This window comes from Topomyia yanbarensis, chromosome 3, assembly GCF_030247195.1.
Source record: "Topomyia yanbarensis strain Yona2022 chromosome 3, ASM3024719v1, whole genome shotgun sequence".
Classification (NCBI taxonomy): Eukaryota; Metazoa; Arthropoda; class Insecta; order Diptera; family Culicidae; genus Topomyia; species Topomyia yanbarensis.
Window position 1 is genome coordinate 119,529,172 of NC_080672.1, and position 27,949 is coordinate 119,557,120.

Here is a 27,949-nt window from a genome sequence, read left to right on the forward strand (position 1 = left end):
CTTTCACTCCTCTGCCACGCCACAAGGCATCGATAGTCCCAACATACTACGCTACGACCCTCCCATCTTGGAATGAGGCAATCCACATATACGCCTATACACTCGCTCTTCTGCCTTGCTTCGGGGTGGCTGGGTTTACCCCTTACGCGGTTGCCAGTCGCTGCGCCAAACCTGCCTCGGCATGAACAGACCATTCACTCCCTTTTTTGCGCTTGGCCTTTTTTCACTCCAGCTAACCAATCACTAGTTAGCCGTGCCCGTCGTCTGTTGCTCGGTTCGCCAGATTACTTGTAGCCTACAGGCAATCTGGATGATAGCAGCCGAGACTGCGTTCCACTTCTCCACCGATTGACACATCCGCTGAATAAGGGTATCAGGGGTTGTGTCCCAGCCACAGACGGCGAGCATTGCTCTTCTTTCGACGTCGAACCGAGGACATACGAACAGTATGTGTTCGGCTGTTTAGTCTACACCTGGGCAGTCCGGGCAGGCTGGGACCTCCGCGTACCCGAACCTGTGGAGGTACTGTCGGAAACAGCCATGGCCTGACAGGAATTGTGTCAGGTGGAAGTGGACTTCCCCATGGGGTCTTCCCACCCAGCTCGATATGTTAGGTATCAGCCGGTGGGTCCACCTACCTTTCAAGGAGTTGTCCCACTCACGCTGCCATCTGGCGAACGTGGTCACCCTGGTGCGCTTGCGGGCTCCTCTATTTCCACGTAGCTCGAAGCACTCCTCATCTTCCCGAATGACCAGCCCGACTGGCATCATGCTCGCTATCACGCAGGATGCATCGTGTGATACCGTGCGGTAGGCAGATATCACTCTGAGGCACATCACGCGGTAGGTGCTCTCCAGTTTTTGTAGGTAACTGGTTACCCTCAGTGCTCTTGACCATGACGGGCCGCCGTACCTGAGGATAGATACGGTAACGCCTGCCAGTAACCTACGTCTACCGGCTCACACCTTTAAGCTGTTGGACATCATCCTCGATAGAGCCGCAACAGCAGTCGACGCTCTCTTGCATGTATAGTCGACATGGTTGCCGAAGGTCAGCTTGTCGTCTATAATGACTCCGAGAGACTTCAGACTTCGCTGTGAAGTGATCGCGACTTCTCCCACATGGATAACTGCATATTGTGCCGACTTGCGGTTGTTGACGATAACTACCTCCGTCTTATGATGAGCGAGCTCCAGGCCTCTCGCGCTCATCCATTCCTCCACCGTGTTGATCGCGTGTTCTGCGGTTAGTTCTACCTCAGGGATTGACTTCCCGTAGACCTCCAAGGTTACGTCGTCGGCAAAGCCGACGATCTTGACCCCAGGAGGGAACTTCAGTCTCAGAACCCCGTCATACATGTGGTTCCATAGCACCGGGCATAGGATCGAGCCCTGCAAGACTCCGGCGGTAATCGGAACCCTTTTCTGACCGGCACCGGTCTCGTATAGCAGTACGCGGTTCTGGAAGTAACTTTCCAGGATCCGGTACAGACCCACCGGTAGGCTAAGCCGGTGTAACGAGAGCGCGATGGCATCCCAGCTTGCGCTGTTGAATGCGTTCTTCACGTCAAGTGTCACTAACGCACAATATGGAGTTACTATGTCCTAATTCATCTGAGCACCTATATTCAACTCACCCATTTGAACTGTTTAGTTAAAATAGTGTCTGCAATCTCTATTCAACGCATTAGCTCAAATAATAGGATAAATAGAAGTGGGTTTACCGCGACTTCTTGCTTCGCTCAAACGTATTTTAAATTTTCCATGACAGGTTTTACCTTACGAAAGACACAAAGATCCTGATACCTATTTAAGCGCAATTCAGTCACTGCAAGCTGAGCTAGCAACGATATAGCGTGACATCCTGACTGAAGGGATGAATTAGGGCTCTTCTATTCTACTGATATAAATATGCCGCTCATCTGGTGGTAGGACACTGCTCTCATAAGCGATTGCGGCAACATCAGCTACAGTGCGCGAAATAAGTATACCGAAACCATAAAAGTTTTAAAACAAAAGTTCTACGCGCCAAATTAAAGAGAAATCGATTTTGTGTGACATTTGGGGCCGAAACTAGTCACATGAATTATATTTTGACTTTCTTGGTTTATACTACGTTATGACAGTTCCCATTACATTAAATTCATTTCAGTACGGGTGGTAATATTTATCAATGTGGGCGTTAATTATTTTGCATCGCATTTTTTCAGTAGGCGACGTCGTTCTCATGATCGTAGAATGAAAATCATTCGGTTGTCTAACAGTTCATCGAGAGACAGTTTTCAGGAATAAACAAGCAAAAAAATTGGTCGCAGGTGATTTAGCATTGCGTTGTCACGATGACCTTGGTGGGTCGCACTCTGACTTCATCATGTTTGTCTGCTGATTGTCTAATAAGAGTCGCTTAGAAAATGGAAAGTAAGAACTCATTCCAATCCGACCCATAAAGGGTGTCCCACATCAAGTTGCATAACAGAAAAAACTCATAACTCATTGAGTATTTTCTCTTGAAAATTTGGGTAGAAGTAGATTTGAGTGTTTTGTTTACACTGTATTTTTATCGCTGTCAATTTTTCGAAAATTGGAAAAAATAGCGTCACCCGAAAAGCAACGGCGCGAAATAATTTTTCTCAAGCACCTGGAAAATCCTCAACTCTCTCATCGGACATCGGTAAACAACTCGGAATCGTGCAGTCAACGGTGAGTCGTGTGACTACTACGTTACTACCAAACTCTGAGCATCGAACAGAAGGAGAAAGACAGGACAGAATGGACGTTCTATTAGTGATCAGGATCAGTGGTGCAAATTTTCATTTTCGAATGCCAACTTTCAGTTCAATCCACCCCAACCTTGATTCAAATTCAAAGCCTCCCATGATCATTCACTCTCAGGTTGGCGGGATTTTCATAACTAAACCGTCTTCATTCCAAATTGATGCTTCTTCATTCACTAATCAAAGTTGTCATCTGCTCTGTAGAGGCCAGTTTAGGTAAAATGTTGACAAAATTTGTGTTTTCAAGCTTACATGAACAGTAAGATAAATAAATGTTCAGAGTAGTTTTACTTGAAAAACCTAGTCAATACCCCAGTACGGAGATGACCACAGAGTCAATGAAATTGAAAATCAATCAACACATTTTCGGTTCAGTGTACAAAGTACACATCAAAACTGGCGGATGCCCTGCAACCAGAGACACTCCCCTATAAATAAAAAAAATATTTTTCCACATTTAATTTTAACATGAAAATATCTCGTCGCTGTTGTGCTATCATATGACAAACGCCATTTTGGGGTAAACTGAGTTAGATATGCCACATTAAAAATTCTTTACAAAGTGACGTTTTCAGAATGGTGACATTGTGCTTGGGTGCTGAGATATAGCGAGAAACGTTCTAAGAAATTTTTAATTTTTTGCTTTAAATGACTGTGTTTGGGGATTGGCCCAAGTTTTCTTGATGTATAAGATGCATTTATGTGTAAAACTATTTGGAAAACATAGTGGCACAATCATTTTCAAAACAATAGACACGAATTGTGATAAAAATGAAGTTTAAGTTTTAAACTGGAAATATAGCGTATTTGGCAACACTGTAACCAAAAATGACTATTTTTGCCTTTCTCATATAAAGAAAGGCTATGCAATCACTGTAAAAATCGACTTTTTAACCAAAGCCCGGAGGGCCGAGTGTCATACACCATTCGATTCAGTTCGTCGAGATCGGCAAATGTCTGTGTGTGTATGTATGTGTGTGTATGTGTGTGTGTCATTTAAACTCACACAATTTTCTCAGAGATGGCTGAACCGATTTTCGCAAACTTAGTTTCATCTGAAAGGTATAACGTTCCCATAAGCCATTGAATTTTTAGTTGATCCGACTTCCGGTTCCGGAGTTACGGGTTGACGAGTGCGGTCACACAGCAAATTCCCATATAAACTGGTACCACCATGATGTTAAAATGATGTAAAACATATTAAAATTGATGTAACATTTCTCTAGTTTGCGGGTCTGGATCACTAATGATCAATTAAAATCATGACGCCCCCAGGGAACCCGCCAAGTTCCTAATCTAATATCCCCAACGAATTCTCTACCGATTTTTACAAACTTTATTTCAAATGAAAGATACAGTAATACTGATGACTACTGCTGCATTTCATTCGGTTCTGACTCTTGCTTCCGGAGTTACAGGTTGGTTAGTAAGGTAACACTGGAATTTCCCATATAAATCGGTACAATCGTAATACCTCAGAGGCCAAAAACTATTGAAATGGTCACCAAATTACTTCTAATCGCAGATCTAGATCACTGATTACCAATCAAACTATCTTTGAATATATTGTCCACTATCGACGATTCCGGAAGTCCGGAATTCCGGGCATATTCCACAATTAAAGTCACATCGGTTCTTCGGTGATGACTGAACCGATTTTCTCAAACCAAGTCTCAAATGGAAGGCAAAATATGCAGTTGAGTATTGCGTCGCCGCCCCTCCCCCCGCCTTGCCCTTACACCACCCTCCTTCATCACTCCCCTCCCCTTGGACCACGGGCGTGAGGCCGCATTCCCTTCATCCACCCCGTATACCGAAATAAGATGAAGGATTTCTGACGCATCCTCCACTCCCACTCTACTAACCCCCCATTCCCTCCACTTTCAAACCCATTCCACCAACATTTCAAAATATAATCACATGAAGATAACATTGAACTCGCTGCTGATTAAGCTAATTAAATATTATTCTTTTGCCTTTCTCATATAGAAAGGTAATGCAATTGCTCCAAAAACCGACTTTCTAACCAAGGCCCGGAGGGCCGAGTCTCATATAACATTCGACTCAGTTCGCTGAGATCGCAAAATATCTGTATGTATGTATGTGTGTATGTATGTGTGTGTATGTGCGGATTTGTTAACAAAATGTCCACATCGGTTTCTCGGAGATGGCTGAACCGATTTTTACAAACTAAGATTCAAATGAAAGGTATAATATTCCCTTAGGTTGCTATTGAAATTCATTTTCAACCGACATCTTGTTCCGGATTACGAGTTGAAGAGTATGGTTACAAAACAAAAATTGTTGATTTGTCCACATCGGTTTCTCGGAATTTTCTGAACCGATTTTGACAAACTTGATTTTAAATGAAAGGTCCATCAGCTGCTGTTGAATTTTGTGTGGATCCGAGTTCTGGTTCCTGAATTACAGGGTGATACGTACGATCACGCAGCAAATCCCGATTCTAACGAATTCTGTGATGAATGTAAAAAGGTGAATTTTTTTCCAAAATGTAAACACAGCTGTTGAATTTGTAGATCTAGGTCACCAACAGTCATTCAAAGACTCGTTGGCCACACTGGCCACCATCGACGGATCCGGAAGCATCCAAATTCAGAATAACGGTTATATTGGTTTCTCGAAAATGGCTAGACCGATTTGATCAACTTAGTCTCAAATGAAAGGTGTTGCGTCCCCGGAAACTGATATTAAATTCCATCTCCATCCGACTTCCAGCTCCGGAGTTACGGGTTGTGGAGTGCGATCACATAGAAAACTCCGATTCAAACCGATATCGCGATGAATGCAAAAAGGTGCTCTTATATATACTTACCAAGTGTAATAAGAATGAAAGACATTTCCATAATGTTATATTGTACGAACCAGCTAATAAATCATAGTTTGGAGAAATGAGAAAGGCACAATTGCACCTCTAGGTGGATTAAAACAGGTTTTTTCTAGATTCCTTGACTCATTCGCTTCAAAATGGTGAGATACATTTTGAAGCGAATGAGTTAATTTCATTCACAATTAGGCAATCCATTAGACGTTTTTTTGACAATTCAGCGGTGGGTTCTGTCAACAACTCTACTCCTGCGAACAGAAAAACTCGTCCGACAAGCATCCTTCGTTAGTCCGATTCGTTTGATGTTGGACCGATTCAACGATATTATCGGACGTCGCACCCCTCGGAGTAACGTCAGAAGAAGTAAACAAGAAATAATCAGCTGATCAGAAACGTCTCATGGATTGCCTAATTATTTATAGACCAAATAAAACTAAAGATATAAATAAAAGTTATAAATTAATGATTTTTTTCTATGAAAAATTTTTCATGCACCATTATGACGCGCCATACAAATTTTGTCACCAATACACTCCTATGACACGTGTGACTGCGACTACATTTTTAGTAAAAACTCGCAACATAGTCAACCGATCTTCGTAATATTTGAGAGATTAATACAGAATAGATAGAAGCATCAATTTTCTTCTTTCAATTATTTATACCATTTATAAATTTCAAGATATTTAATCTAAAACTTTAAAAATCGTTTTTCTCGTGATGTGCTAAATGGCGCTTGTCATAAGAGAGCACAACAACGACGATCTCGTCCTGGAGCACTTCAAAAAAAGTTAAACAAGGCGCTACGAAAATTGCACCACTTTTTATGGTAGCAGAATACTTTTCCAGCTTATCCATCTATTCAATCGCATACGGACATTAGTGTCAGTATGATCTTTTCGCAAACCACAATTTCTGAACTGGATTTCTATACCAACGTAAAAAAAACATCCGATTGTGGTTACTTCCAACTAACAGAGTACAAATTACATCCGGTTAAACTGTGATCCCAACGTGCCCACGTTCCGGAAAATCCTCACCGATCAGCTATGAAAGTGTGATTCGAGCCAAAGAGCAAGTATATTAGCTGCTAGGCTTTCCGGTCCTACCCGGCACAGTGCCTCCCATATCTACAGGCCACCCGCATGGATAGAGCGAAAAGATAAAATGATGATGATTCAGGTGCTGTGACCGGATTTGATTTGACACGCATATTCCAACGGCCGCTCAGGGTGCGAGACGCACCGGACGAGGAGGAGAGTTCCTTTTCAACACTATGTACCTGCTGGTGAAGTTTTTCTCTGATGTTTGATGAATAAATGAACGATTCAGCTCCGCTCAGATGGGACGAACGATCCCTAACGAAGTAGATGATGCGTCCGTAGCTGGTCAATGCCAAAGTCAAAGCGCAATTCTGGTGAAAGGGCATGCAAACCACGTTTTCGACCTCCATTACCGCTGGCTCATTGTAACTAGACGCACCAGACGTGCAATAGGCGTGAACCTTCTCGAAGGGAGGTTTTAAAGTGATTTATGGTAATGCTAATACGGTCATACAGACCCTGAACGACTGTTCCTAACATGCATACACCGACGCACATCAGTAACCTTCCGAAAATCATATCAACTACAGTCCTGAATATCAATATTCAGAACGGCTGAAGAAGCGAAAGGAAATCAACCCTAGTCATAGGGTATCTATCATCAAGCGAAAGGCTTTTGAGTGAATTATAGTCCTGGATTAGAGGCAAACACGGACCTCGCATAGTCGCACCGCAATGAAGCACAACTCATCAAGTTGCGCAAAGATGGAGCTGTTGGGAGCAATTCAAAAGCAAACATCGCTCCTGAATCTTGCAGGATTATGCATCCCAGGTAAGAATGCTCAAACCAAAGCTAGTTTGTGGTTGTATACCTGCATATTTCCCAGATACTGTTGAACACGAGCGAGCCATTAACATCATGTTTCTGTAAATCTATATAGATTTACAAATTAATGAGTCGGACGTAATTGATGTTAAATCCTGCGAGCTAGCGCCATTCAGCTTTTATGAGGCTATTAGTTTCATTGCTTTCTAGGGAAGCGGTCTGTGCATGAGTATGGAGGTTAAGAAGTTGAAATTTTTTTTTTCTTATTTCACGATGCAAACGACGCTAATATCAAAAAACCTAACCAATACGCAAAAGGATGGCATCAGATTTTCCATATACCAGGAAGCATACTGGGTGTTTTGATTGAATATTAAATTACAACTAATTCAGAGTCCACATGCGACATGTTCAGATTACCATGTTCGTACCTTTTGACAGTCTAAAATTTCAAACAATGTAGCGAATATATGAAATGGAGTTTCAATTGATGTTTGGACAATCGTAAAATGTTCTGTTAAAAATTGATCAAGCATGATAAAGAGCACGGTGATTAGTCTTTCTTCCCATCTCGCACAGAGCAGTGATGATCAAGTGACCTACATACAACTGCACCACGCGCGAAACTACGTTTTGATAACGATATCGATGATGATGACATTGACGTTCGTGTACATGGCCTGGCACCGCACACTAAACGAGAAACCATTAAAGAAGGATTAAGTGTTTCAGCATGAAAAAAACACTTTTTAGCGATTTTTTTTTTAATTTGGGTGAAGCGAATTGATGAAAACTTTTTTACATTATAATATATCATTTCAACAACATTCTGTAATTTTTCTATGCAAAAGTATCGACAAGCGACACGGTGACGAAACTTTTTGTAGAACGTCTCTGGAAAAAACACGATTTGCGGTGTTAACTGCCATTCAAAAACTACTTAACTGATTTATTGCAAACATTGCATACACATTCTATGAAAAAATACCTATGTTGAGTTTTTGAGATAATTTTTCAATTGAGCGGTTTTATTTACTCTCTTTAAACCAAAATTGCTATTATTCACGAAAAATCTGCGATTTTATGAGTAGAAACCCCCCTCAATTGAAAAATTGTGTCGAAAGTTCAACGTAAGGGTTGGGTATTTTTTACATAGAATGTGTATGCATAGTTTGCAATAAATCGGTTAAGTAGTTTTTGAATGGCAGTTAAGGGGGTCTTCTACTCTCATGGTTTCAAGAAATCGATTGTTTTTCTTTGTTCAATTTCAATCTCTATGTATCTGAGAACACGCCACAAAAAGGATTTGGTGAAAATCATATTCGTTGGCATGATTCTGGGAAACATTGGCATGATTCTTGCCGTTTCTGATATACTAAGCGCGGCGCACCACGATAGCGCTTGTCTATGGAAAAATCACTGTTTAAAGAATTCACTGGTCCATTCTTGACGGTTTATGTATGTGTGAGCGTCTGTGAATGGTGTCTTGTTTTTTTGTGGGACGAGATTATCGTACGGGAGAATGCGTCGGACATGTTGAGAAGCGTATGGGAACGAGATCACGAAAACTGAAGAAAGAAAACAAAAGTATCGGTGGGAAAGGAAAGAGAAAATTGACGGACAAATCAAATCGCCAGCTAACAAAATTTTTAAGGGCTGACAATTCGGAGAAACTCAAATTCTGTAGAACATATGCGAAATGCAATCTGGGTTTCCCTCGAACACTGCTCATATTTTTTTCCCAAAAAGTGCTCAATTTTAGGCCTCGCGAATAGAAGAGCCCCTTAATACCTCAAATCGTGTTTTTTCCAGAGACGTTCTACAAAATGCTTAGTTCATTAAGTTGGGATTTGTGCCCTTCATGTATAAAAAATAGTTTCATCAAAAATTTTTGCCTTTGGGAGAAAGATTGGCGTATAACCAATTTTTGCTCCTTACGGAGGAATATATAACGAATTTCGCGCCAACTCGAACAAATGTTGGCAGCACCCTCTCAGATTTTAATGAAACTTTCTATACATGAGAACTTTGTCACAAAAAGCCACTTTGCATACTTTGTTTTTCCAAAAATGATCTAGACTGTCTTTTGAAAAGGGCCAAATTTTTTTACATTTTTTTTTCAAATGGCAAATGAAAATAACAAATCCTACAAAAAATGTTGTAGAAGTAATTTTCACAAAATTAGTAGAAATTTTTGAATAACAATATTGAAAAAATTCTTCATTCACTCCTACACTGAAAAAAATCGATTTTAAAAATTTAAAGTCGATTTACAAAAAAACCTCATTTTTGATTTGGATGAAATTTTTTTGCAAGTTAGGTAATTATGTTCCCCACCTACCGTCAAAAATTCACGTTGGGCAGTTTCAAAGAAAACAAGTTATTTGAAGCCCTTGTCCAAACTGAACCTTTTTTTCAGTGTATTTTTATCGAAAACGAAAACAATGAAAGTGATAATCATCTCAGAATCCATTTTCCCAGCTGCTAGTTGCCTGATACATGCAGAAAGTATAATATAGCTATCATTTGGGACTAAGATTGTGAAAATCGGCCCAACCATTTCCGAGAAACTGATATGAGTTTGCTAGTTTTGAAAGATGGCCGTTTTTCCCGGGCACTTCCGGAACCGCCTATGGTGGTCAATGTAGTCAACGAAAGCTAGTTTGGCCGTTGGTGACCTAGAACTGCAAATTTAAGTTGTTTGAGAGACATTTTAGCGAAATTTTTACCTTTTTGCTTTCATTGGAGTATCGGTTTGAATCACAATTTGCTATGTGATTGCACGCCACAATCCGTAACTCCGGAACCGGAAGTCAGTTGGGGATAAAATTTAATAGCCATTTACGGGGACGCAACATCTTTCATATGAGACTAAGTTTGGTTGATTCAGTCTAGCCATCTCCGAGAAACCGATGTGACTGTTATTCTGAATTTGGATACTTCCGCCAGGGCTTCCGGAACCGATGATGGTGGCCAATGTGACTAAAAAGACTTTGAATGGCTGTTAATGACTTAGTACTACAAATCGAAGCATCTGTGGTCACATTTTGGAAAAATTTTCACCATTATACATTCATTGCAGAATTTATTATAATCGACATTTTCTGTGTGATCGTACTCATCACCCTGTCATTCCGGAACCGGAAGTCGGATCCATTAGAAATTCAATAGCAGCCTATGGGAATGTTGCACCTTTCATTTGGGACTAGGTTTGTAGAAATCGGTTCAGCCATCTCTGAGAAAAGTAAGTGAGATTGTGTTCACGTACACACACAGACGCACATACACACACAGACATTTGCCGAACTCGACGAACTGAATCGAATGGTATATGTTACTCGGCCATCCGGGCCTCCGTTAATAAGTCGGTTTTCAGAGCAATTGCAATACCTTTCTATTGAGAAAGGCAAAAATAAATAAATAATTATGTAAAATTCAATACATAATGTTGTGGTGGTTATTTCTTTCTCTGACTCTTCCTCAGCACTAAACAAGAAAATAAAAAGTAATAATGGAATATTTGTTTAACGACATAAACTCTTTTAAATGGGATTCTTGATTAAGGGGTTACATACCTTTTAGTGATAAAAATGTCAAGAAAGATTGAATTTGCGTAAAGAAATAAAGCATTGATTTCATTACATCAGACTTATAATATTTTGGTAGCACATTTTTCAGTAAAATAAACAAGCATAAACTTATAAAAATAAATTGATAATTGGCGGAGTTATGGCTTTTCCCCCGAAACCCTTTTTTATTTAAGAGGTTTGCGGTGATCACGATTAGTTGAACAAATAATAATTTTTTCCTGCATTCAAGAACGTTTTGAGTAAATAAAAAGGCTGTTTGAGGCTCTAAAAATTGTATTACAAAATTCTTATCCATAAAACAAAAATTTATGAATAAAAAAGGAATCGTTAAAGTACGAGAAAAAATAATTACGATCAATTGAAAAAAAAATTTAAGAAAATTGATTAAGTAGTTTTTCGGCCATCGTGATCAGGGAAAACCATTTTTAGTAAAACGACATTTCGAGATAATCGAGTTTAAAATTTCAAATTAGCAACGCTCTTGGTAGACGAAGCGCGCTTGGAAGCGCTGTAACTTTCTATCTATTTTTCGGATCTTTATAAAAATTTGGGAAAACATTCTCAAAAAGTTGTACTTTCAGATAAAGTAATAAAAAAATTCGATTTCATGAAAAAGTAGTTAACCCCTTAATAAAAATAAGCTTAGTTGCTAAATTAGACAATATCTTCTCACAAACTGAGTTTTATTGGATTCTGAGATGATTATGACTTTCATTGGTTTAGTTTTCGATAAATATACACCGAAGAAAAAAATTCAATTTGGGCAAGTAAAAGTTTTTTTCAAATAACTTTTTTTACTTAAAAGTGCCCAACTTGAATTTTTGAATTTCGTCTTGAATTTTTGAATTTCATCCAAATCAAAAATGGTTTTTTTTTGTAAATCGACTTTAAATTTTTTAAATCGATTTTTTCAGTGTAGGAGTCAATGTAGATTTTTTTCAATATTTTTATTCGAAAATTTGACTAATTTTGTGAAAACCACTCCTACAACATTTTTTTGTAGGATTTACCATTTTTAGACTATAGCCATTTGAAAAAAAAATTGGTAAAAAAAGTTTAGCCCTTTCCAAAAGACAGTCTAGATCATTTTTGAAAAAAACAAAATATGCAAAGTGGCTTTTTGTGACAAAGTCTTCATGTACAAAAGGTTTCATTAGCATCTGAGAGAGTGCTGCCAACTCTGAATACGATTTGGCGCGAAATTCGTCATAGAATAGTGCTTTCGCATTTGTCTGCCAAGCCAAAACAAGCTTTGGCTTCGCTGTGTCTCATCGGCTTAACAGAACATCTAGTCTAACGGGACTAAAAATCGATCTTTTGAAGCTGACTGGTGATGAGAGCCCCATAAAAGGTAATATATTAGTCACAGTTTTTTTCGCCGAATCTATTTGGATTTTATTTTACAATGATAAACAGTACCGAAAAATTAACCTTCCATTGAAATTGTAATTTTACCTGTTTGGATACTTTGACTTTGACACTTCAATCCATTACACATGATATTTGGAGAATATTTTGTTTTGTTTAAAAATATTATAATACTGTACATAAGGAATTAAATAAAGTTGAATTTTTTCTACCATATAAATTTAAATTTTATGATCATTCGCCGTTTTCTTCGGGTTATTACTGAAAACAAAAATAACCTTTCCAACCGATTTTGAGACCCCACAAAATCATTTGGAGCTCCTGAAAATAATAGAAAAACTCGAACATCTTCACCATCAATGTCCGATGATTGCGTCAGTGTAACAAAAAACTTACCTCTGGTTTACCGAGTTGAAAGGTGACGAACCCGGCGATGATGTCAGCAAATCCTTGCAGGAGTAACTCTCGCAATCGCAGTGCTTAGTGGTAACATTGAGGCTCGATGAGTTAGACAGGCAAGTGATTAATTCCGTCGGCGGTGGCTGTCACGTGTCACGACCATCCCAGTCAACCAGGTTGGAACAGGTTGTGCGATTCGATGGATCATTCATGCGAGCATGATTCCGTCGTGGGAGCCAGGTACGCAAATGGGCGAAAACCGTTCGACGTCCGAGGAGTCGATTATACCAGACACATTATTGGACGGGTAGGGGCGCATCGTGCAGCAAAACCAGAAAATGGAAACGGAGAAGAAAAAATCGTTAGCAATCAATTACGTATTCCTCGTTCGACATTGATCATTATTTGTGTTCATTTAGAGCTGTTTATTCTTTCCCGGGTCATGTTTGTTCTCGCCCCGTAACAGATTGGCCGTGTGAGCTCCCGAATGGAGGAAGACCAGAACCGACAATAAAGCAGACAATTTATTTTACATTTCAATTTCTCATCGCCGTCATCTCGGTCGAAGAGCCAACCACAATGAGACCCCAAAACGACGTGCATGACAGGAAGCAGATTGAAATGCTCTCCCTAGTATCCGGCGGGCATTTTACAATATATACTCCACTGAAAGCCCGCCGGGTTCTACACCACCTATGGTCCACATCACACCGCCTCGTTTGACCAGTAGCATCAGCTGCAATGCTACTGCATCAGGAGGGAGGAATTCCCTTGTTCACGCAAAGTCGTTACGAATAATGATGGCCGTAAATAATTTGTCCGTACTAGATATAATTGTTGCACCGAAGGTCATTTTTCCCTTTTTCGTTTCACGGACTGTCAGCGGAAAATTTACCCCATATCATTTAATCAAACCGAACAGCGGAAAACGAATCGATGCTACATGATGGAACATTATAAAAGCGTACTCTCCGCAACAAAAGATTTATTGGAAACTTCCTGGATGCACGTCAGTTGCAGTTTTAATGCAATGATTACACTCATCAAGCTCGATTAATTCAACCAACAATGAAGCTCCGATTTGCAGTCCGTTGTATCATTTGTGATCCTCATGAACCATTATGTCCATGGTTTCACATTACTTTGTTTTATTGAAATAAACAACAAAAAATAATGGTGCATTAAATTGTATACTTTTTTCAATTTACTTGCTCATTTGTTTTTTACAGATTTTTATAAACAGTAGTAGTAACTAGGGGCCATACACTAATTACGTAAGGGCATATGGGGGGAGGGGGAGTTTCAAAATATCTTACAAATTCTTATCTGAAGGGGAGGGAGGGTTTGTCCTTTCTTACGTAATATCATAAAGCAAGTTTAAAAAATTAAATCCATAAGGAAAATATTCTTTTTAATAAACTATTTTCATTTGTACCATATAATCCTTGTATATCAAACAATATGGGTAATTTTTTGGCTCTTGGTGGTACATTGTTCTGTTCGAGAACTGGAGTCACAATATGCCTTACAAGTTAAGAAGTGTTGATACACTTCGTGTTGTTAGACCGACTTTGTTCTTTTCAAACGTTCGATTCAAACCCGCAAGGCATCTGGAAAATGTTCTAACATGCGATTGTCAAAGATCTTGAATGTCGAATATTTCCAGAGTGTGAACTGTATTTTAATTCAAGAAAATTCGAAGATGGTTAACTCGGAACTATGCGTACGATAAGCGTCACAGCTGGAACTCAGAATAAATTCATGCCAGAGGAGGTTATAAACTCTTTTAAATTCTACATCACAAGAAAATAGATTCAAAGGAAATTGAATATAGCACATAGGGTGATGAGCCTATTTGCGCTATGTTTCTATTATCACCCTACCCATTTGAAGCCGTTGGTTAGAGCAGTGTCTGCCATCTTTGTTCAACGCATTGAGTCAAATGGTAGCGCAACAATAGGGGCAATCGATTCGAGTTTTCATTGTGCTCAAACACTAGAATTTTACTGATTTCAACGCATTTGTGTTATTATACTGGTTCTTAACAACGAAGCAAAGCGGTTGATGTCAATTTTTCCGCATTCCATTGATTGTAAGGCAAGAAATTACCGAATTAGTGAGGCACCTTGCTTAGTATGGTGAAAATAGGCTCATCACCCTAGATCTAAATACTGGTCGCAGTGGTTCGTCTCCAACAAAAAAAAGTGGAATATAGCAAAGCAGATCATGTGGGCAAAATTGGAGCTACTGAATATCTGACAACAGTTATTCTTTCTACTGGGCGAGATTGACATGCAATTAAAATTCTGCAGAGGATTACAGTTAAATTTTGTCATGAGTTTTCTTGTAATAATTCTACAAATCGTTTTCGCTATCTTATTATTTGATGAATTAACAATTCGATTTTTTTTAATTACGATAATCATGATAAGATCTTATGTAGGGGGAGGGGGAGTACACCAAAATCTTACGAACTCTTATCTGTGGGGAGGGGGAGGTTGAAAACCTCTAAAAAAGCCTTACGTAATTAGTGTACGGCCCCCTATAGTAATTGTGTTTAAAATTTATTTAAATACTGTAGAAGTAGTACAAGACAAGGCAACCAATACATTGCGTTTGTTCAAATCACTCACTATTCAGTGGCATTGCCAGAAATACGGTTTGATGGGAGTTTTGATAAAAATCGATGATTTTTCGAAAATGCTAGAATTTGATGCAACTTTGATAAAATAGTCTACAAACAAGAAGAATCAATATAGAATAGCCTTCAAAGCTTTATATATTACTTTCTTTTACAGTATGTATCAAAAGATAAAAAATATTGTCTTTTAAAGTGAAATGACTGTTCAAAAACTTTGATAACGGTTGAAATAACATATGTAATTTCGAAACCGTCATCTTGGAAGGATTAAAAATTTGGAAGACACGGTGTATTTATTAGAACAATTTTATGCAAAAAAATTCAGCATCTCTGAAACTTCGGAAGACGAAAGAATGGGCTTTCCCCTTTCATTTGAAACTAAGATCAAAATAATCCGTCGGGGGGTCTAGAGCAACTTTTTTTTTAAGTTTTTTTTCGTAACGATATAGGTTTTACTACTGGAGCTAGTTCATATTTCTGTCCCTAGATGGTGCTTTATGCATTCGAACAACACTAAAAGTGAGAATTTGATAGAAAACTTAATTGTCTACAAGTTTGTTGACCACTAAAAACTGATCTGAAATTATCCGGAAAAGTTGCTTAAGATTTTAACAAAGTTATATTTAAAATAGTTTCACACGAGGCCTAGTGGTTTGAAAATATGTTTTCTCGCACTTATTACATTACCAAAAAAGAATTAATATAATAGGCTTAGTGGCATCAAAATATTAGACGGGATTCATTACGTTGACAATTCTAATTGACCTTCTGAAAATTAGGATGTTTGACAAAGTCAGAAAACTATTTGTGCTTTTGGTTTGTAATCTTTCCCGATAGTTTCGAAGGAACTACCATTCATCGGAAGGTATTGCTTGGTTACAAGGGTTTGCTTACATTTATGTTTTAGAAAGGACCATACGTCATATAATTTAGGTTATGATCGCTTAAGTCAGCTATTATAAGTCCGATCAAGACGAAATGTTGGCGTTTCTAATTTAACGCAAACCCCAGCAGTAACTGTCCAAATTATTGTTTAGCGTGAAACGATTTATTCAAATTTTCTCCGCATAGCATATCGTGGCAGTTGGATTTTACGACCATTTCCTATCAATTATGCGAGATATCGTTACTAAATTGATCCTAGATTATGCGAAATGTATTACTTTTGAAAACAAAATATGATATGAGTACAACAAAAACCTTATATACATAGAAGTCCTCGAATATATCCCAAAAAAATTATCTTGATCCAAAGACTCAAAGTTTTTTGTTAACTGTTTGTCACATTGAGTTAATTTTGCAAACGGATAATCAGCGTTTTTAACCATGCGTTGCAATGAAATCCGCGAAATAGTGCAATGGTGCGTTAAAAGTTTCATTGAGTTTGTTCGAATACAAAGGTTGAAGTTCAGGACAAGTGAATTTTATACGAAGATGCCAACAGAGTAGGAGATTCATGTAAGAATAGTTATCAGTCATCCCTGAGAACAATCGAAAAAATGAAAAAGAAGGCATACATCATAGCAAAAGCTGTTTCTGCGGGAGGAATCACTTACCATCATGAACAAGAATATTAATATCATACTAGTTTTGTCAACACTTATCTAAGACTTTTCATCTCAAACATATTAATGGTGCCCTGTATCAGGGAATTATAATTTTCAGCTGAAAGATGAGACTTTCCAAGCTCTCAAATTCCGCTGAATTCGCTGTTGAACTAAACACAACTATTTGGCAAATAAAAAAAGTGCTTGTGAATTGACAAACCACTAGGTCTTCTGTGAAGCTAACTTACACTTAGAATTCGTTAAAATATTAAACAACTTATCCGAAAAATTTCAAATAGGTTTTTAGTTGGTAACAAAGTTGTAGACAATTAAATAATCTATCAGATTCTCACTTTTAGCGTTGTTCGAATGTCTACAGCACCATCTAGGGGCAGAAATATGAACTAGTTCCATTGTAAAATCTATGTTTTCACGAAAAAAAACTTTAAAAAAAAAGTTGCTCTAGACCCCCCGACGGATTATTTTGATTTTGGTTTCAAATGAAAGGGGAAAGCCCATTCTTTCATATCCTGAAGTTTCAGAGATGCTGAATTTTTTTGCATAAAGTTGTTAAAAAAAGACACCGTAAAGAAGTTTTCTAGCATAAAGCGCCGCGTATTCTGATATAATAACTTTAGTAATGACCTCTCCTAGAAGTCATTATGGTAAAAAAAATAATAAGAGACAACGTGTATTTAGAAAAGTTATTGAGAATGTCATTTAAAACAAATTTGTTGAAGGTATGTACGCAGCATATCGAGCTATTAAACGATATTGACCAAAATTTCTTGTATCAAATTTTCTTCTAAATAGCTTTTATTTTAAGGATCGGAAACTCATGTCTTCGACAAAATGTGAATTTTACTGTTTGTAAACAACAGAAGTGATTACTGGTATACAGGAATACCAGAATAACTTATTTTAATGGCTTCCTTACACAAATAGCCTAATATATAACGGTACCCCAAACGCATGGAGCATTCATGTCTTCAAGAAAGTTATTTGTAATTGTACTCTCAAAAACTTTACTGAAGACATTGAGTCTCGAACTAAATTTCTTTGAAAAGTAAATTCTCCCGTTCTAGGTGGATATAGGGCCAATTTTTTATCAGAAGATATGATATTTACATTATAAAATTTTTCGAATATACAAACCTCAAAAGTTGACGGTTTCGTAACCATAAACATTCTTGTCATTGATAAGATGACAAAATCAAATGCTCACAAAGTCGATCCTGACCTACTAGAGAAAAACGATAACTCCCTTTTTTAAATTTTCTTTATACTATCCGAAAGCGTTATTTTCGCTATTAAATTATATTAAGTTTTCGTCTCAACTCTACGCCTTCTTAAAATAACATTTTCTGCAAATGTTGAAATTCATGCAATTTCATAGCCATTCCAACTTTACTTTCCATTCAAGAAAAATGTCACTTGTCCATATTTCGGTATAACCTTTCAAAAGTGAGCTCAGCACGATTGAAAATTTTACGATTATGATAAGATTCAGAACGCTGGAATCAGTTTCTATTGGAGTCTTCCCATACAAGTATTTTATATGATACTGATGTGATTTGACAACTATGGGATCCCGACTACGATCTGATCAGTTAGAAGATCCTATTCCCACAATTTTCTAAAAGTCTCCGTGATGCTTAATACAATCAATACAGTAAATTAGTAACGTATGCGGAATAAAATTTGGACAAAATTCAAAAGGCAATTTTTTTGTAGAAAACCCTTTATTAAATGTTCTCTCTATATGAAAACATTTGTCAGCTTTTTAACTTATTGTAGAAAAAAAATTGAGCTCATTCGAGAAGCTTTACGACAGTTTGCAGGAACTTTTTGCAAAGGAGTCGAAAAAATTGATGTTGGCATATTTTTAATTTCTTTCTTAATTTTGATTATCATTTTTGTTAGTTTTAGGTCGAAAATTATGAGCATTTACCTTGGCATTTACTCTCTGCTTCATATTGACCCCGAAAAATCTCATTTGGACGCAGTTGTGGTACATTTGGAGGGATGTCAGCCTTTTGTACAAAATATATACCAGAATCCTCCAATGCGCCAAAAAATTTTTTTGGCATAATAGCTAAGTGCCAGATTGGGCGTTCGCTGCCATTTTGTTCACATGGTATCTCCTAGTGGGTCGAAATTAACACTGGATATTTGAAATGAGTGTGCCTAGAGTATGACGTTTAGTATGGTGCTTTGCGCAGGGTTGTTTTTTTGTTTTAATGCTGGAAGCGTTGTCCAAATTTCATTCCGCATACGTTAAATTAGTCAGCATCACTAAGCTTTTTCTTCAATCCAAATAATTTTAGTTTGGAGAAGGTTTTAACCCCCAAAACCCATCTTGCCCTTCGACGAATCTAGTTACACCAATTACATAAGGGCATACAAGGGGAGGTGTAGTTTCAAAATATCTTATAAATTCTTATCTGAGGGGGAGGGAGGGTTTGTCCTTTCTTACGTAATATCATAAAACAAGTATGAAAAATTAAATCAATGAGAAAAATATTCCTTTTAATTAAAAGAGGGGACTATTTCTTATTTGTACCCTGAAGATTTTGTATATCAAACAAAATGAGCAATTTCTTGGCTCATGGTGGTACATTGTTCTGTTCGGGAACTGAAGTCACAATATGTCTTACAAGTTAAGAGATGTTGATACCCTTCGTGTTGTTGGGCCAACTTCTTTCTTTTTAAACTTTCGCTTCAAACCCACAAAGTATCTGGAAAATGTTTTGTCATGCGATTGTCAAAGATTTTGTAGGCCGAAAATTTTCGAAGTGTGAACTGATTTTACATCAAGAAAATTATAAGATTGCCATCTCGAAGCTATGCGTACGATGGTCGATGAGCGTCGCATTTGGAGTTCAAAATATTTTCACACCAGAAGAGGTTGTAAATTCTTTTGAGTTCTACATGACAAGAAAATAGATTCAAAGGAAGTGGAAAATAGCGAAACAGATCATTTGGACCGAATCGGAGTTTTTGAATATCTGCCAACAGTTATTCTAAAATTTGTACTGATTAGGGTGCAAATCAAATTACTGTAGTTAAATTTTACCATGTGTTGATTTCTTGTAATAATTCTATACGTATCGATTTCACTATCTTGTTATTTAATGAATAAACAATATCCTTTTTTAATTGCGAAAATCATGATAAGGTCTTACGTAAGGGGGTGGAGCACCATAATATTACAAACTCTTATCTGGGGGGAGGGGGAGGTTGAAAAGTTCTAAAAAAGCCTTACGTAATTAGTATACGACCCCTTAGTTTCACATCGTTTTGCACAGAAAAAATATTCATTAAACTTCAGGTGGACTCGGTCACACAGATCTTAAGGCCGCTTTCGACAAAGTTAACCACGAGATACTGCTAGCAAAGCTTGATATGCTAAGACGTACCGCTTCCAGTGGCATTGTGCACCACGAGATCGTTGTTCAAATTGGTGATAACGTGTCTTATCCCCTTTCTAATAATACCTGAGTTGTTCAAGGTAGTACGCTAGGTCCACTACTATTTTCATTGTTTGTGAATGATGCAGTCTTCGTTCTAATGCGTGGAGATAAACTGTTTTTCGATGATAATAATTGTTGTCATAAGAAATGAAACCGATTGCCGTGAGTTACTATGTCTAATTGATATATTTTACAGTTAGTGTCATCAATTTTCATCGTACAAGGGACAGGTTTTATGTCAACTACAAAACTGGAACTCAGGACCAACGCGTTGGCCACTTATAACTTATACCAATAACTTATCAGCGACTATTGACAAAGCAAATGAGTTGCTGGGTTTTATGTTCAAAGTTTTCAGCAAATTTCGTGACCATGCGACGTGGTATTGAAAAGATTGGAGCTGCCCAGTACAAATTCATACAATATATTTTACGTCAATTGCCTTCAACTGATCCGTTGAACCTGCCTCAAAATGAGGAGCGTTGCAGCTTATTGGGACTTCATACTTTGCAAGCACGTAGACCTGATGAGACGAAATCGAAATATTATGCCAAGTTTTGCTAAAGATATAAGCATAGTGCTCTTCACGCATAAGTTTAAAGTTTCAATGCTATTCTCTCCATATGGGGAAATATAACAATGCCAAAACGGAGGTTATTCATAAACTTTTATTTCCACTATCATTTCACTTTCATTTCACTTTTATTATGACGAATAGGGATAGGGGAGCCCGGGCTAGCCCGGGCGGTTGGGGTAAGTTGGCGGAATCCCCTTTTATCCGTTTTGACTAGCGCTGCTTTTCGTTGTGTACCTCGAGTAATACGAAACACCTTATCCACAGTGCTTTTTGTTGCAAAACATTCTGTTTTGTAGAAGTTGTAGGAGATAATGTGTTTTCGAGGACACTAAGTAAATTGTCTTAATTTTGAACATTTTGTGTTATTTAAAATGATTTTTAATCTATTACACGAATGACTATAATTTTCGATAGTACTTGAAAAAAACTTTCAGTATCGGTATACATATTACACCTATCCATAAACTAAAGTTATTTTTCAAAAAGTTTTTTATAAAATATGCGGTTGGGGTGAGTTGGCGGGGCAAGTTGGCGTTACTGCTTACAGTGCAAAAATAAGCATCCCATTTTTTTATTTCTGGAATTCACTGCAAAGTAAGAAATTCTTTTTCCTATATATCTCGTCAATGCAGGGTACATGTACTTCGGCTAATTGCCTGAAGAATTTTGAAAATTTGTTATTGAATATGGAGTACGCGTCGAAGTCAAAATGTCAGGGTATTGACACTGGAATACAATGGTAAATGTCGATTAATATACAGCTTTATTGGAAAGACATTCAGCACCTTCCATAAGAACCCCTGAAGTAATTGAACCTCTATTTGATTGTTTATTTACCGTGGTACACATACACACCGCCAACTTTTCCGCGTCCCATATTTTTGTCTATAAAAGCAAAGACAACTTTTTTACAAGATCCACCTACATCAAAGCGGTAAAAAATGAAATCTGAAAACATCTCGAACTAGCCTCGGTCTCCCCAACTCGTGATCTCCATCAGCGTCGTGATGATCAGGATTCAGGAATCAGTAGCGTCGTGGCACGTTCCCCATGCTGATCGGAGATTTGTGCCTTGCCAAGAATTGTCTGTTCATCATTTTCCTAATGGGAAGCATTGGGGAAGTGGTAAGGTTAGGGGTAAGGAAAATAACGACACAGAACAGATGCTCGGAGAGATGCTGAACGATCTGCAGGTGCTACAATAGCAGGAATTAAGCTTCCAACCTCCGGAGGGAATTAGAATTTTTATTTAACCGTTATGTGTCCAACAAAGAACACCTTTAACAGGCCAACGAGGGTACCCGGGTACCCACAAATTGAAGTGCTCACAACTATGGTTTCCTTTAACCGATTTAGACACTTTTAGATGTTTTGAATTCAGGAACTCGTTGACTTTTTGATTCTGTGAAATTGAACCGGACGGACGAATGTATCTGGTTCTTAGAAATCTGGATTTTCCGGAGTAATGTTCCAGTAGTAGGGCATGATTTGTAAATTTTAATAATGTCCGTGCAGTATGAGTATCAAAACTCTTCAAATTGTCTCGGAAGTTTGTTATTTATTGTTACGAGACCCTATGGCAATTTAAAAAATGGAATTGGAATGGCACGGCCACCCATGGCCCCACGCGAAACTGCTCCGGAATGACCATTCCGGGGTCAAATTTCAAATGGTTCCAAAACCACGATATACAGCCTACTGATACAATTCCAAGAATTTTGATACTCATATTGCTAGTATTCAATTGAAATTCACAAATAGTCTCCCAGCACTAGAACATACTTCCGGAAATTTGGATTCCCGGGAACCAAATAAAGTAACCCGATTCATTTTTGCCAAGTCTAAAAGTGGATGAGTTCCCGAATCCAAAACACCCAAAAGCATCAAAAACGGATGGAAATTACCTAGTTATTGGCATTTCAGTTTTGTGGGTACCCGGGTACCCACGTCGACCTGTTACGTAGTAAAAAAATCTGGAACGACCCCTACTTGAAGCAAAAATATACAAAACTGGGGAGTTGTCTTTCGACAAACTAATTTGATCATGAGCTGGTGTGTGTATGTGTGAAGGAGATGAATAACTCACAGCCGAAATCTCGACGTTTCATGCATTTTAAAGACATTTGGCATCAAAAATGAAATTTTCTTTTACTCACCCTTTGATGTTTTTTTTAGTTCCTGCTTATATGGAATCAAGAACTGTCGTAGGTGGCTAATGTGCTCAAAGCGACGTGTTAGTCATTATTGATCTAGACTGACAAATTAAGGTAATTTTGCACCCATTTTAATAAGTTGTGCATCATTTTGATATCATGGTGGTACCAGTTTATTTGGGAATTTGCTGTGTGGCCGCACTCTTCAACTCGTAACTCCGGAACCGGAACTCCAATCAAAAAAAATTCAATAGCAGCCGATGGGAAGGTTGCACCTTTTATTTGAGACAGTGAAGACAAATCTCATCACAAATTAACGTTCATTAACGCATTTTTAACGATCGGAGTCACCCTTTTCTAACACCTTCAAAAAATCTTCGATCATATAGGTTCCTTAGTAACCGCGATGTTGTTGAAAAATATAACAGCGAAAAAAATCCTGTTCGTTGCACAGATTCGATAATTTGACACTATTCATGATGTAACTGATTCGTTTCGTCTTAAAGACTACTATGATTCACTCAAAGCTGAACCCTGTAGCAGATGAAAATTGAATCAAAAAAATCTCAGCATCATCAGACTCGACTGAGACATTCAGACAGCAGGATGAAGTCATTTCGATATTCCCAGAAAAACAAAATATTGAAGATAGTAGAAGAAGTAAGGAACGGTGAAGGTTGTAAATTCCGCTGTATTGCTGCTGACGATGAGGACCGGAAATGTGGATACGTCCAAACGGTTTTCAACGCAGGAAACTTTAAAGGCCACGTAGTTATGCATCATGCCGAAGTCGCAAGGCAGCTTGGTTTGGAGTACAGTTCAGAGAAGAAACAAACTGAAGTAACCTCAAAATTTACAGCAGGTGAACCGCCAGCCAAAAAATTAAAACAAAAACTGTTAGTTGAAACAACCAAGAAAAATATTTTCCTTGGAACATTACAACTCGCTACAATCTTCAATTTGCCATTGCGCTATCCTGACTGGCAGGGAATGAAGATACTTGTGGGTCCACTTTGGGACGCAGCTGGTGTACGCATGAACAAGCACGTAATGCAGCAACTCATTCGAAAGGCTACTGCATTGATGAGAAGTATTCTAAAAGCGGAAATGAATGGCAAAATAGTTAACTTGAAAATTGACTCAGCCTCTAGACGCTCTCACTCGGTTTTCGGAGTAAACGTACAGTTCATGGATGAAGAAGATCATGTTCAAATTCGTCATCTCGGTTAGTAGTGTTGAGAATTCGGAACATGTGTTCTAGATTTCACAAGTTTATCGTAAACATATTTAAGTAATTTGAATGTAAATACAATGTGATATATATCTTAATATTTAGCTGAGCAAGAAATGATTCAACGGCAGACCAAGGAAAATTTAAAAATTGTTATGGAAGAGGTAATGTTGGTCTATGGGTTATCTTCCAACCAGTTGTTAACAATAGCTCATGATAATGGCGCAAATATGTGTGCGTCCGTAAAACTGCTAAAACTAACGATGGAGAGTAACTCAAAATATACAAGCGAACCTTTGAGCTCAATGCTACCGCAGGAATCGAATATTTTGAAGTCAGCTATCGATGGCTCGCGTAAAGCTGAAAAGGAGAGTCATGATGAGCGGACGCTGAGTGATGAAGACGAAGGCTTAGATCCAAGATTTAATTTCGCTGGATCAGGCAGGATAAATGCTGCAGACAAAATCGAAGCTCAGGTTTGGTTTTCTACGTACTGTTTTAATGAAATATACTAATCTGAACGGTTTCAGAATTTTTTGTTGGCCCTAAACAAAAGACTTGATGATATTGCTGGTGTGGAAAATGAACAAATAAAGTTTCGTGAATACAAATTGACCAGTCAAACAACTTTATTGAAAACTATATATCTGATTTCTTCAATGAACAACACGCGACCATCGTTCAAAACCAATCGCAAGCGGACTCGTTATTGATCGACTTAATGAAGCTGGTATCTCGTGAAAAAAATAGCTATCTGTGCAACAGTACCTTTTTTCAATTCTCGTGAAGCAGCGGGCCTTGAAGAAAACTCTAAATTATCGTCCTATAAACCATCATCTATCGAACCCACACTTACCAATACAGGTCATCTGGATACATCACCGTTTGATATAGTTCAATATTGGAACAAACAAAAATACACCAGTCCCCGATTGTTTTGATTAGCCAGAGTTGTACTATCAGCGCAGTCAACTCAGGTAACCGTTGAACGACTTTTCAGTCAACTGAAATATGTACTCTCAGACTGCCGGATGCAGCTCAACGAAGTATCCATAAAAGATATGATGGTTTTGAAAATGAATGGAGATTTACTACCAAAAGTAGTAGATATTCTACTAACGGAATATAACGATATATAATTCAATATAATCATCTATGGAAATAAATAGTATTCAATAAACAAAAAGACACATACACTTTTGATTTTGCAGCTGTTATGTACTCAGCGGACAACCTTTGACCTCAACCAATGAAACCAACATTCGAAATTAGTATGATGTTAACACAAAATTTAAAACAAAATTATGTGCACATTAACGCCACCTGCTGGATGTATTCCATGCTATCTCCATCGCAGAGCAGCTCTTCATTTCCCCATAACTTCGCCAAAATCACCATCTCCTGAAACTATCAGACATCCGAGTTTTATTATAATGAAGCATGTATTGAATGTTTATAGCTACGGGATTTCATTTTGTCGATTCCTCGGCAGAAGAAATCCGTGCAGTAGGAGACGGTGTACTAATTTGTAGCGTACATTTGACGTGTTTCTCATTAATTCATTAATATTTAAAATACCCGGGGCATTCAAAGTTTCGTATAGTATTCACATAACACCGATTACCTAAGCGGCAAAAGAAAGTTTTATACTGAGAAACAAGGGGAGTTCGATATGGGAATATGCTTTCTCGCGCTAATATTCAAGAAGCCACATATCCATATTAAATTATTACAAGGGTATTGTAGACGCAGAGCTGCGCTGTCCATATTATAAAAAAAACCAGAAATCTCTGAACACATAATTTGAATCGAGATGTTCTGATTCCTGATTCGATATAAAGCTTGTTCCAATAAATATATCTATCACAAGACAATCATTTAAGAAGTTCTCATAAAACATGGTAGCAATTTTTGGAGTTTAGATGGACGGGAAATAAATAAACACACTCCTTAATTATATCTACACAACGAGGGGAGTGGGCGTAGCGTATTGGTAAATCGATTGCCTTGTACGCAGCGCACCTGGGTTCGGGTCCCGACCCCGCACATAGGGTTAGAAATTTTTCCTAAGAGATTTTTCTAACCCGAAGAGGCGAATGACCTTAAGGTTAAAACCTCTATAATTGAAATAATAATAATAATATCTACACAACGTCTATGATAGTTCTTAGTACGAGCTGTTTAAGTCATAATAGGTTGATCTTGATATTTGGCGAATTACATATATTTTTTTGATTCATCGACGCTAAATTCTCACTCGTGAATCTAATCAATTTGTTGTTAGCATACTGCCATTCAATACCGAATGAATATTGTATAGACCTTCGATAATCTAAGGCATGAAAATGAAGAAATGAAACAAACTGTTATGTCGTTGCTTACTACTCGCCTGCTACAAAATGAAACCGCTAAAGGGTACAAGCCAAATTGTAGCTCTTCTGGTTCGTAACTAAGAGTAACTCATTGTTGATCAATAGATTTTTCATCAATTAACATCAAATTTTGAGACTAGGTTTGTGCAAATCGGTTCAGCCATCTCTGAGAAACAAAGGTGACATTTTTCCACATACACACATACATACATATACACACAGACATTTTCTGATCTTGACGAACTGAGTCGAATGGAATATGACACACGACCCTCCGGGCCGTGATTGCGTTAACGATGTTCAGAGTGATTGCATAACCTTTCTATACGAGAAAGGCAAAACTGATTTGGAAAAGTGATATATTATTCGACATTGATTAACTTAAGATCTTTGGCCATAAACCGCGCAAAGCAAATTGTCGAAATCAAGATCTAAAATTCTTTCCGTTCCTTTAACAAAATAGATCTTTCTAGATTCTACATTAAATATCACGAGTTGTTTACGAACATTATAAAAAACTATTTAATAAACCCACAAAAAGTCCCAGCTATTTCGAGAACAAGGGCATACAGGGTTAATTAAAATAATAAAAGTCGGTTTTGGCTAAATATTTTTTTCGACGATCGTCAAAGCGTTTTGAGGTCTTCGAGAATTTGTTTCATTGATAAATTTCCTATAAAAAATTGCACATCGATTTACGTTTAGGAGGTACTGGGCAACTCTTGGAAGATTTTTTTTGTAAAAGTCGATTTCCCCATGCGAAATTTTAAACCGGGGGCGCAAAAATATAGTTTCATCGATCGAGCTTAGAATTTGCACAGTTATTCTAGGACCCAACTGTAACCCAGAAAGTTGCTCGGAGAAAAATTTTATTTTACTTTTTTTTCTTCATATAACCCTGCCCAACTCTAATATACATACGGCATTAAAATGTATTAAATCTCGAGCTCAACCACATTGTATCATGATTGGGAATGCTTCCAACTGTTGTTCCACATTCTGCACGATTTAGTGTGCCTAATTGATTACAGCGAAGTAGGGGCGCCTCACGGATGGATTAAAAACCGCCACCGTCAGGTTCCACACATCGGATTCATTATGCCAAACAGC

General features: G+C 37.9%; 1 protein-coding gene across 3 annotated transcripts in view; it reads right to left on the reverse strand.

The window, feature by feature from the left end:
• The window catches only part of LOC131690289 (uncharacterized), a 129,360-nt gene that overhangs the window by 81,046 nt on the left and 20,365 nt on the right, over window positions 1-27,949 (reverse strand). For all 3 annotated transcript variants that reach the window (XM_058975946.1, XM_058975947.1, XM_058975948.1), the window contains exon 3: window positions 12,843-12,988. In XM_058975946.1, the coding sequence (XP_058831929.1) occupies window positions 12,843-12,988 (146 nt within the window). The remainder of the gene's footprint in view (window positions 1-12,842; window positions 12,989-27,949) is intronic.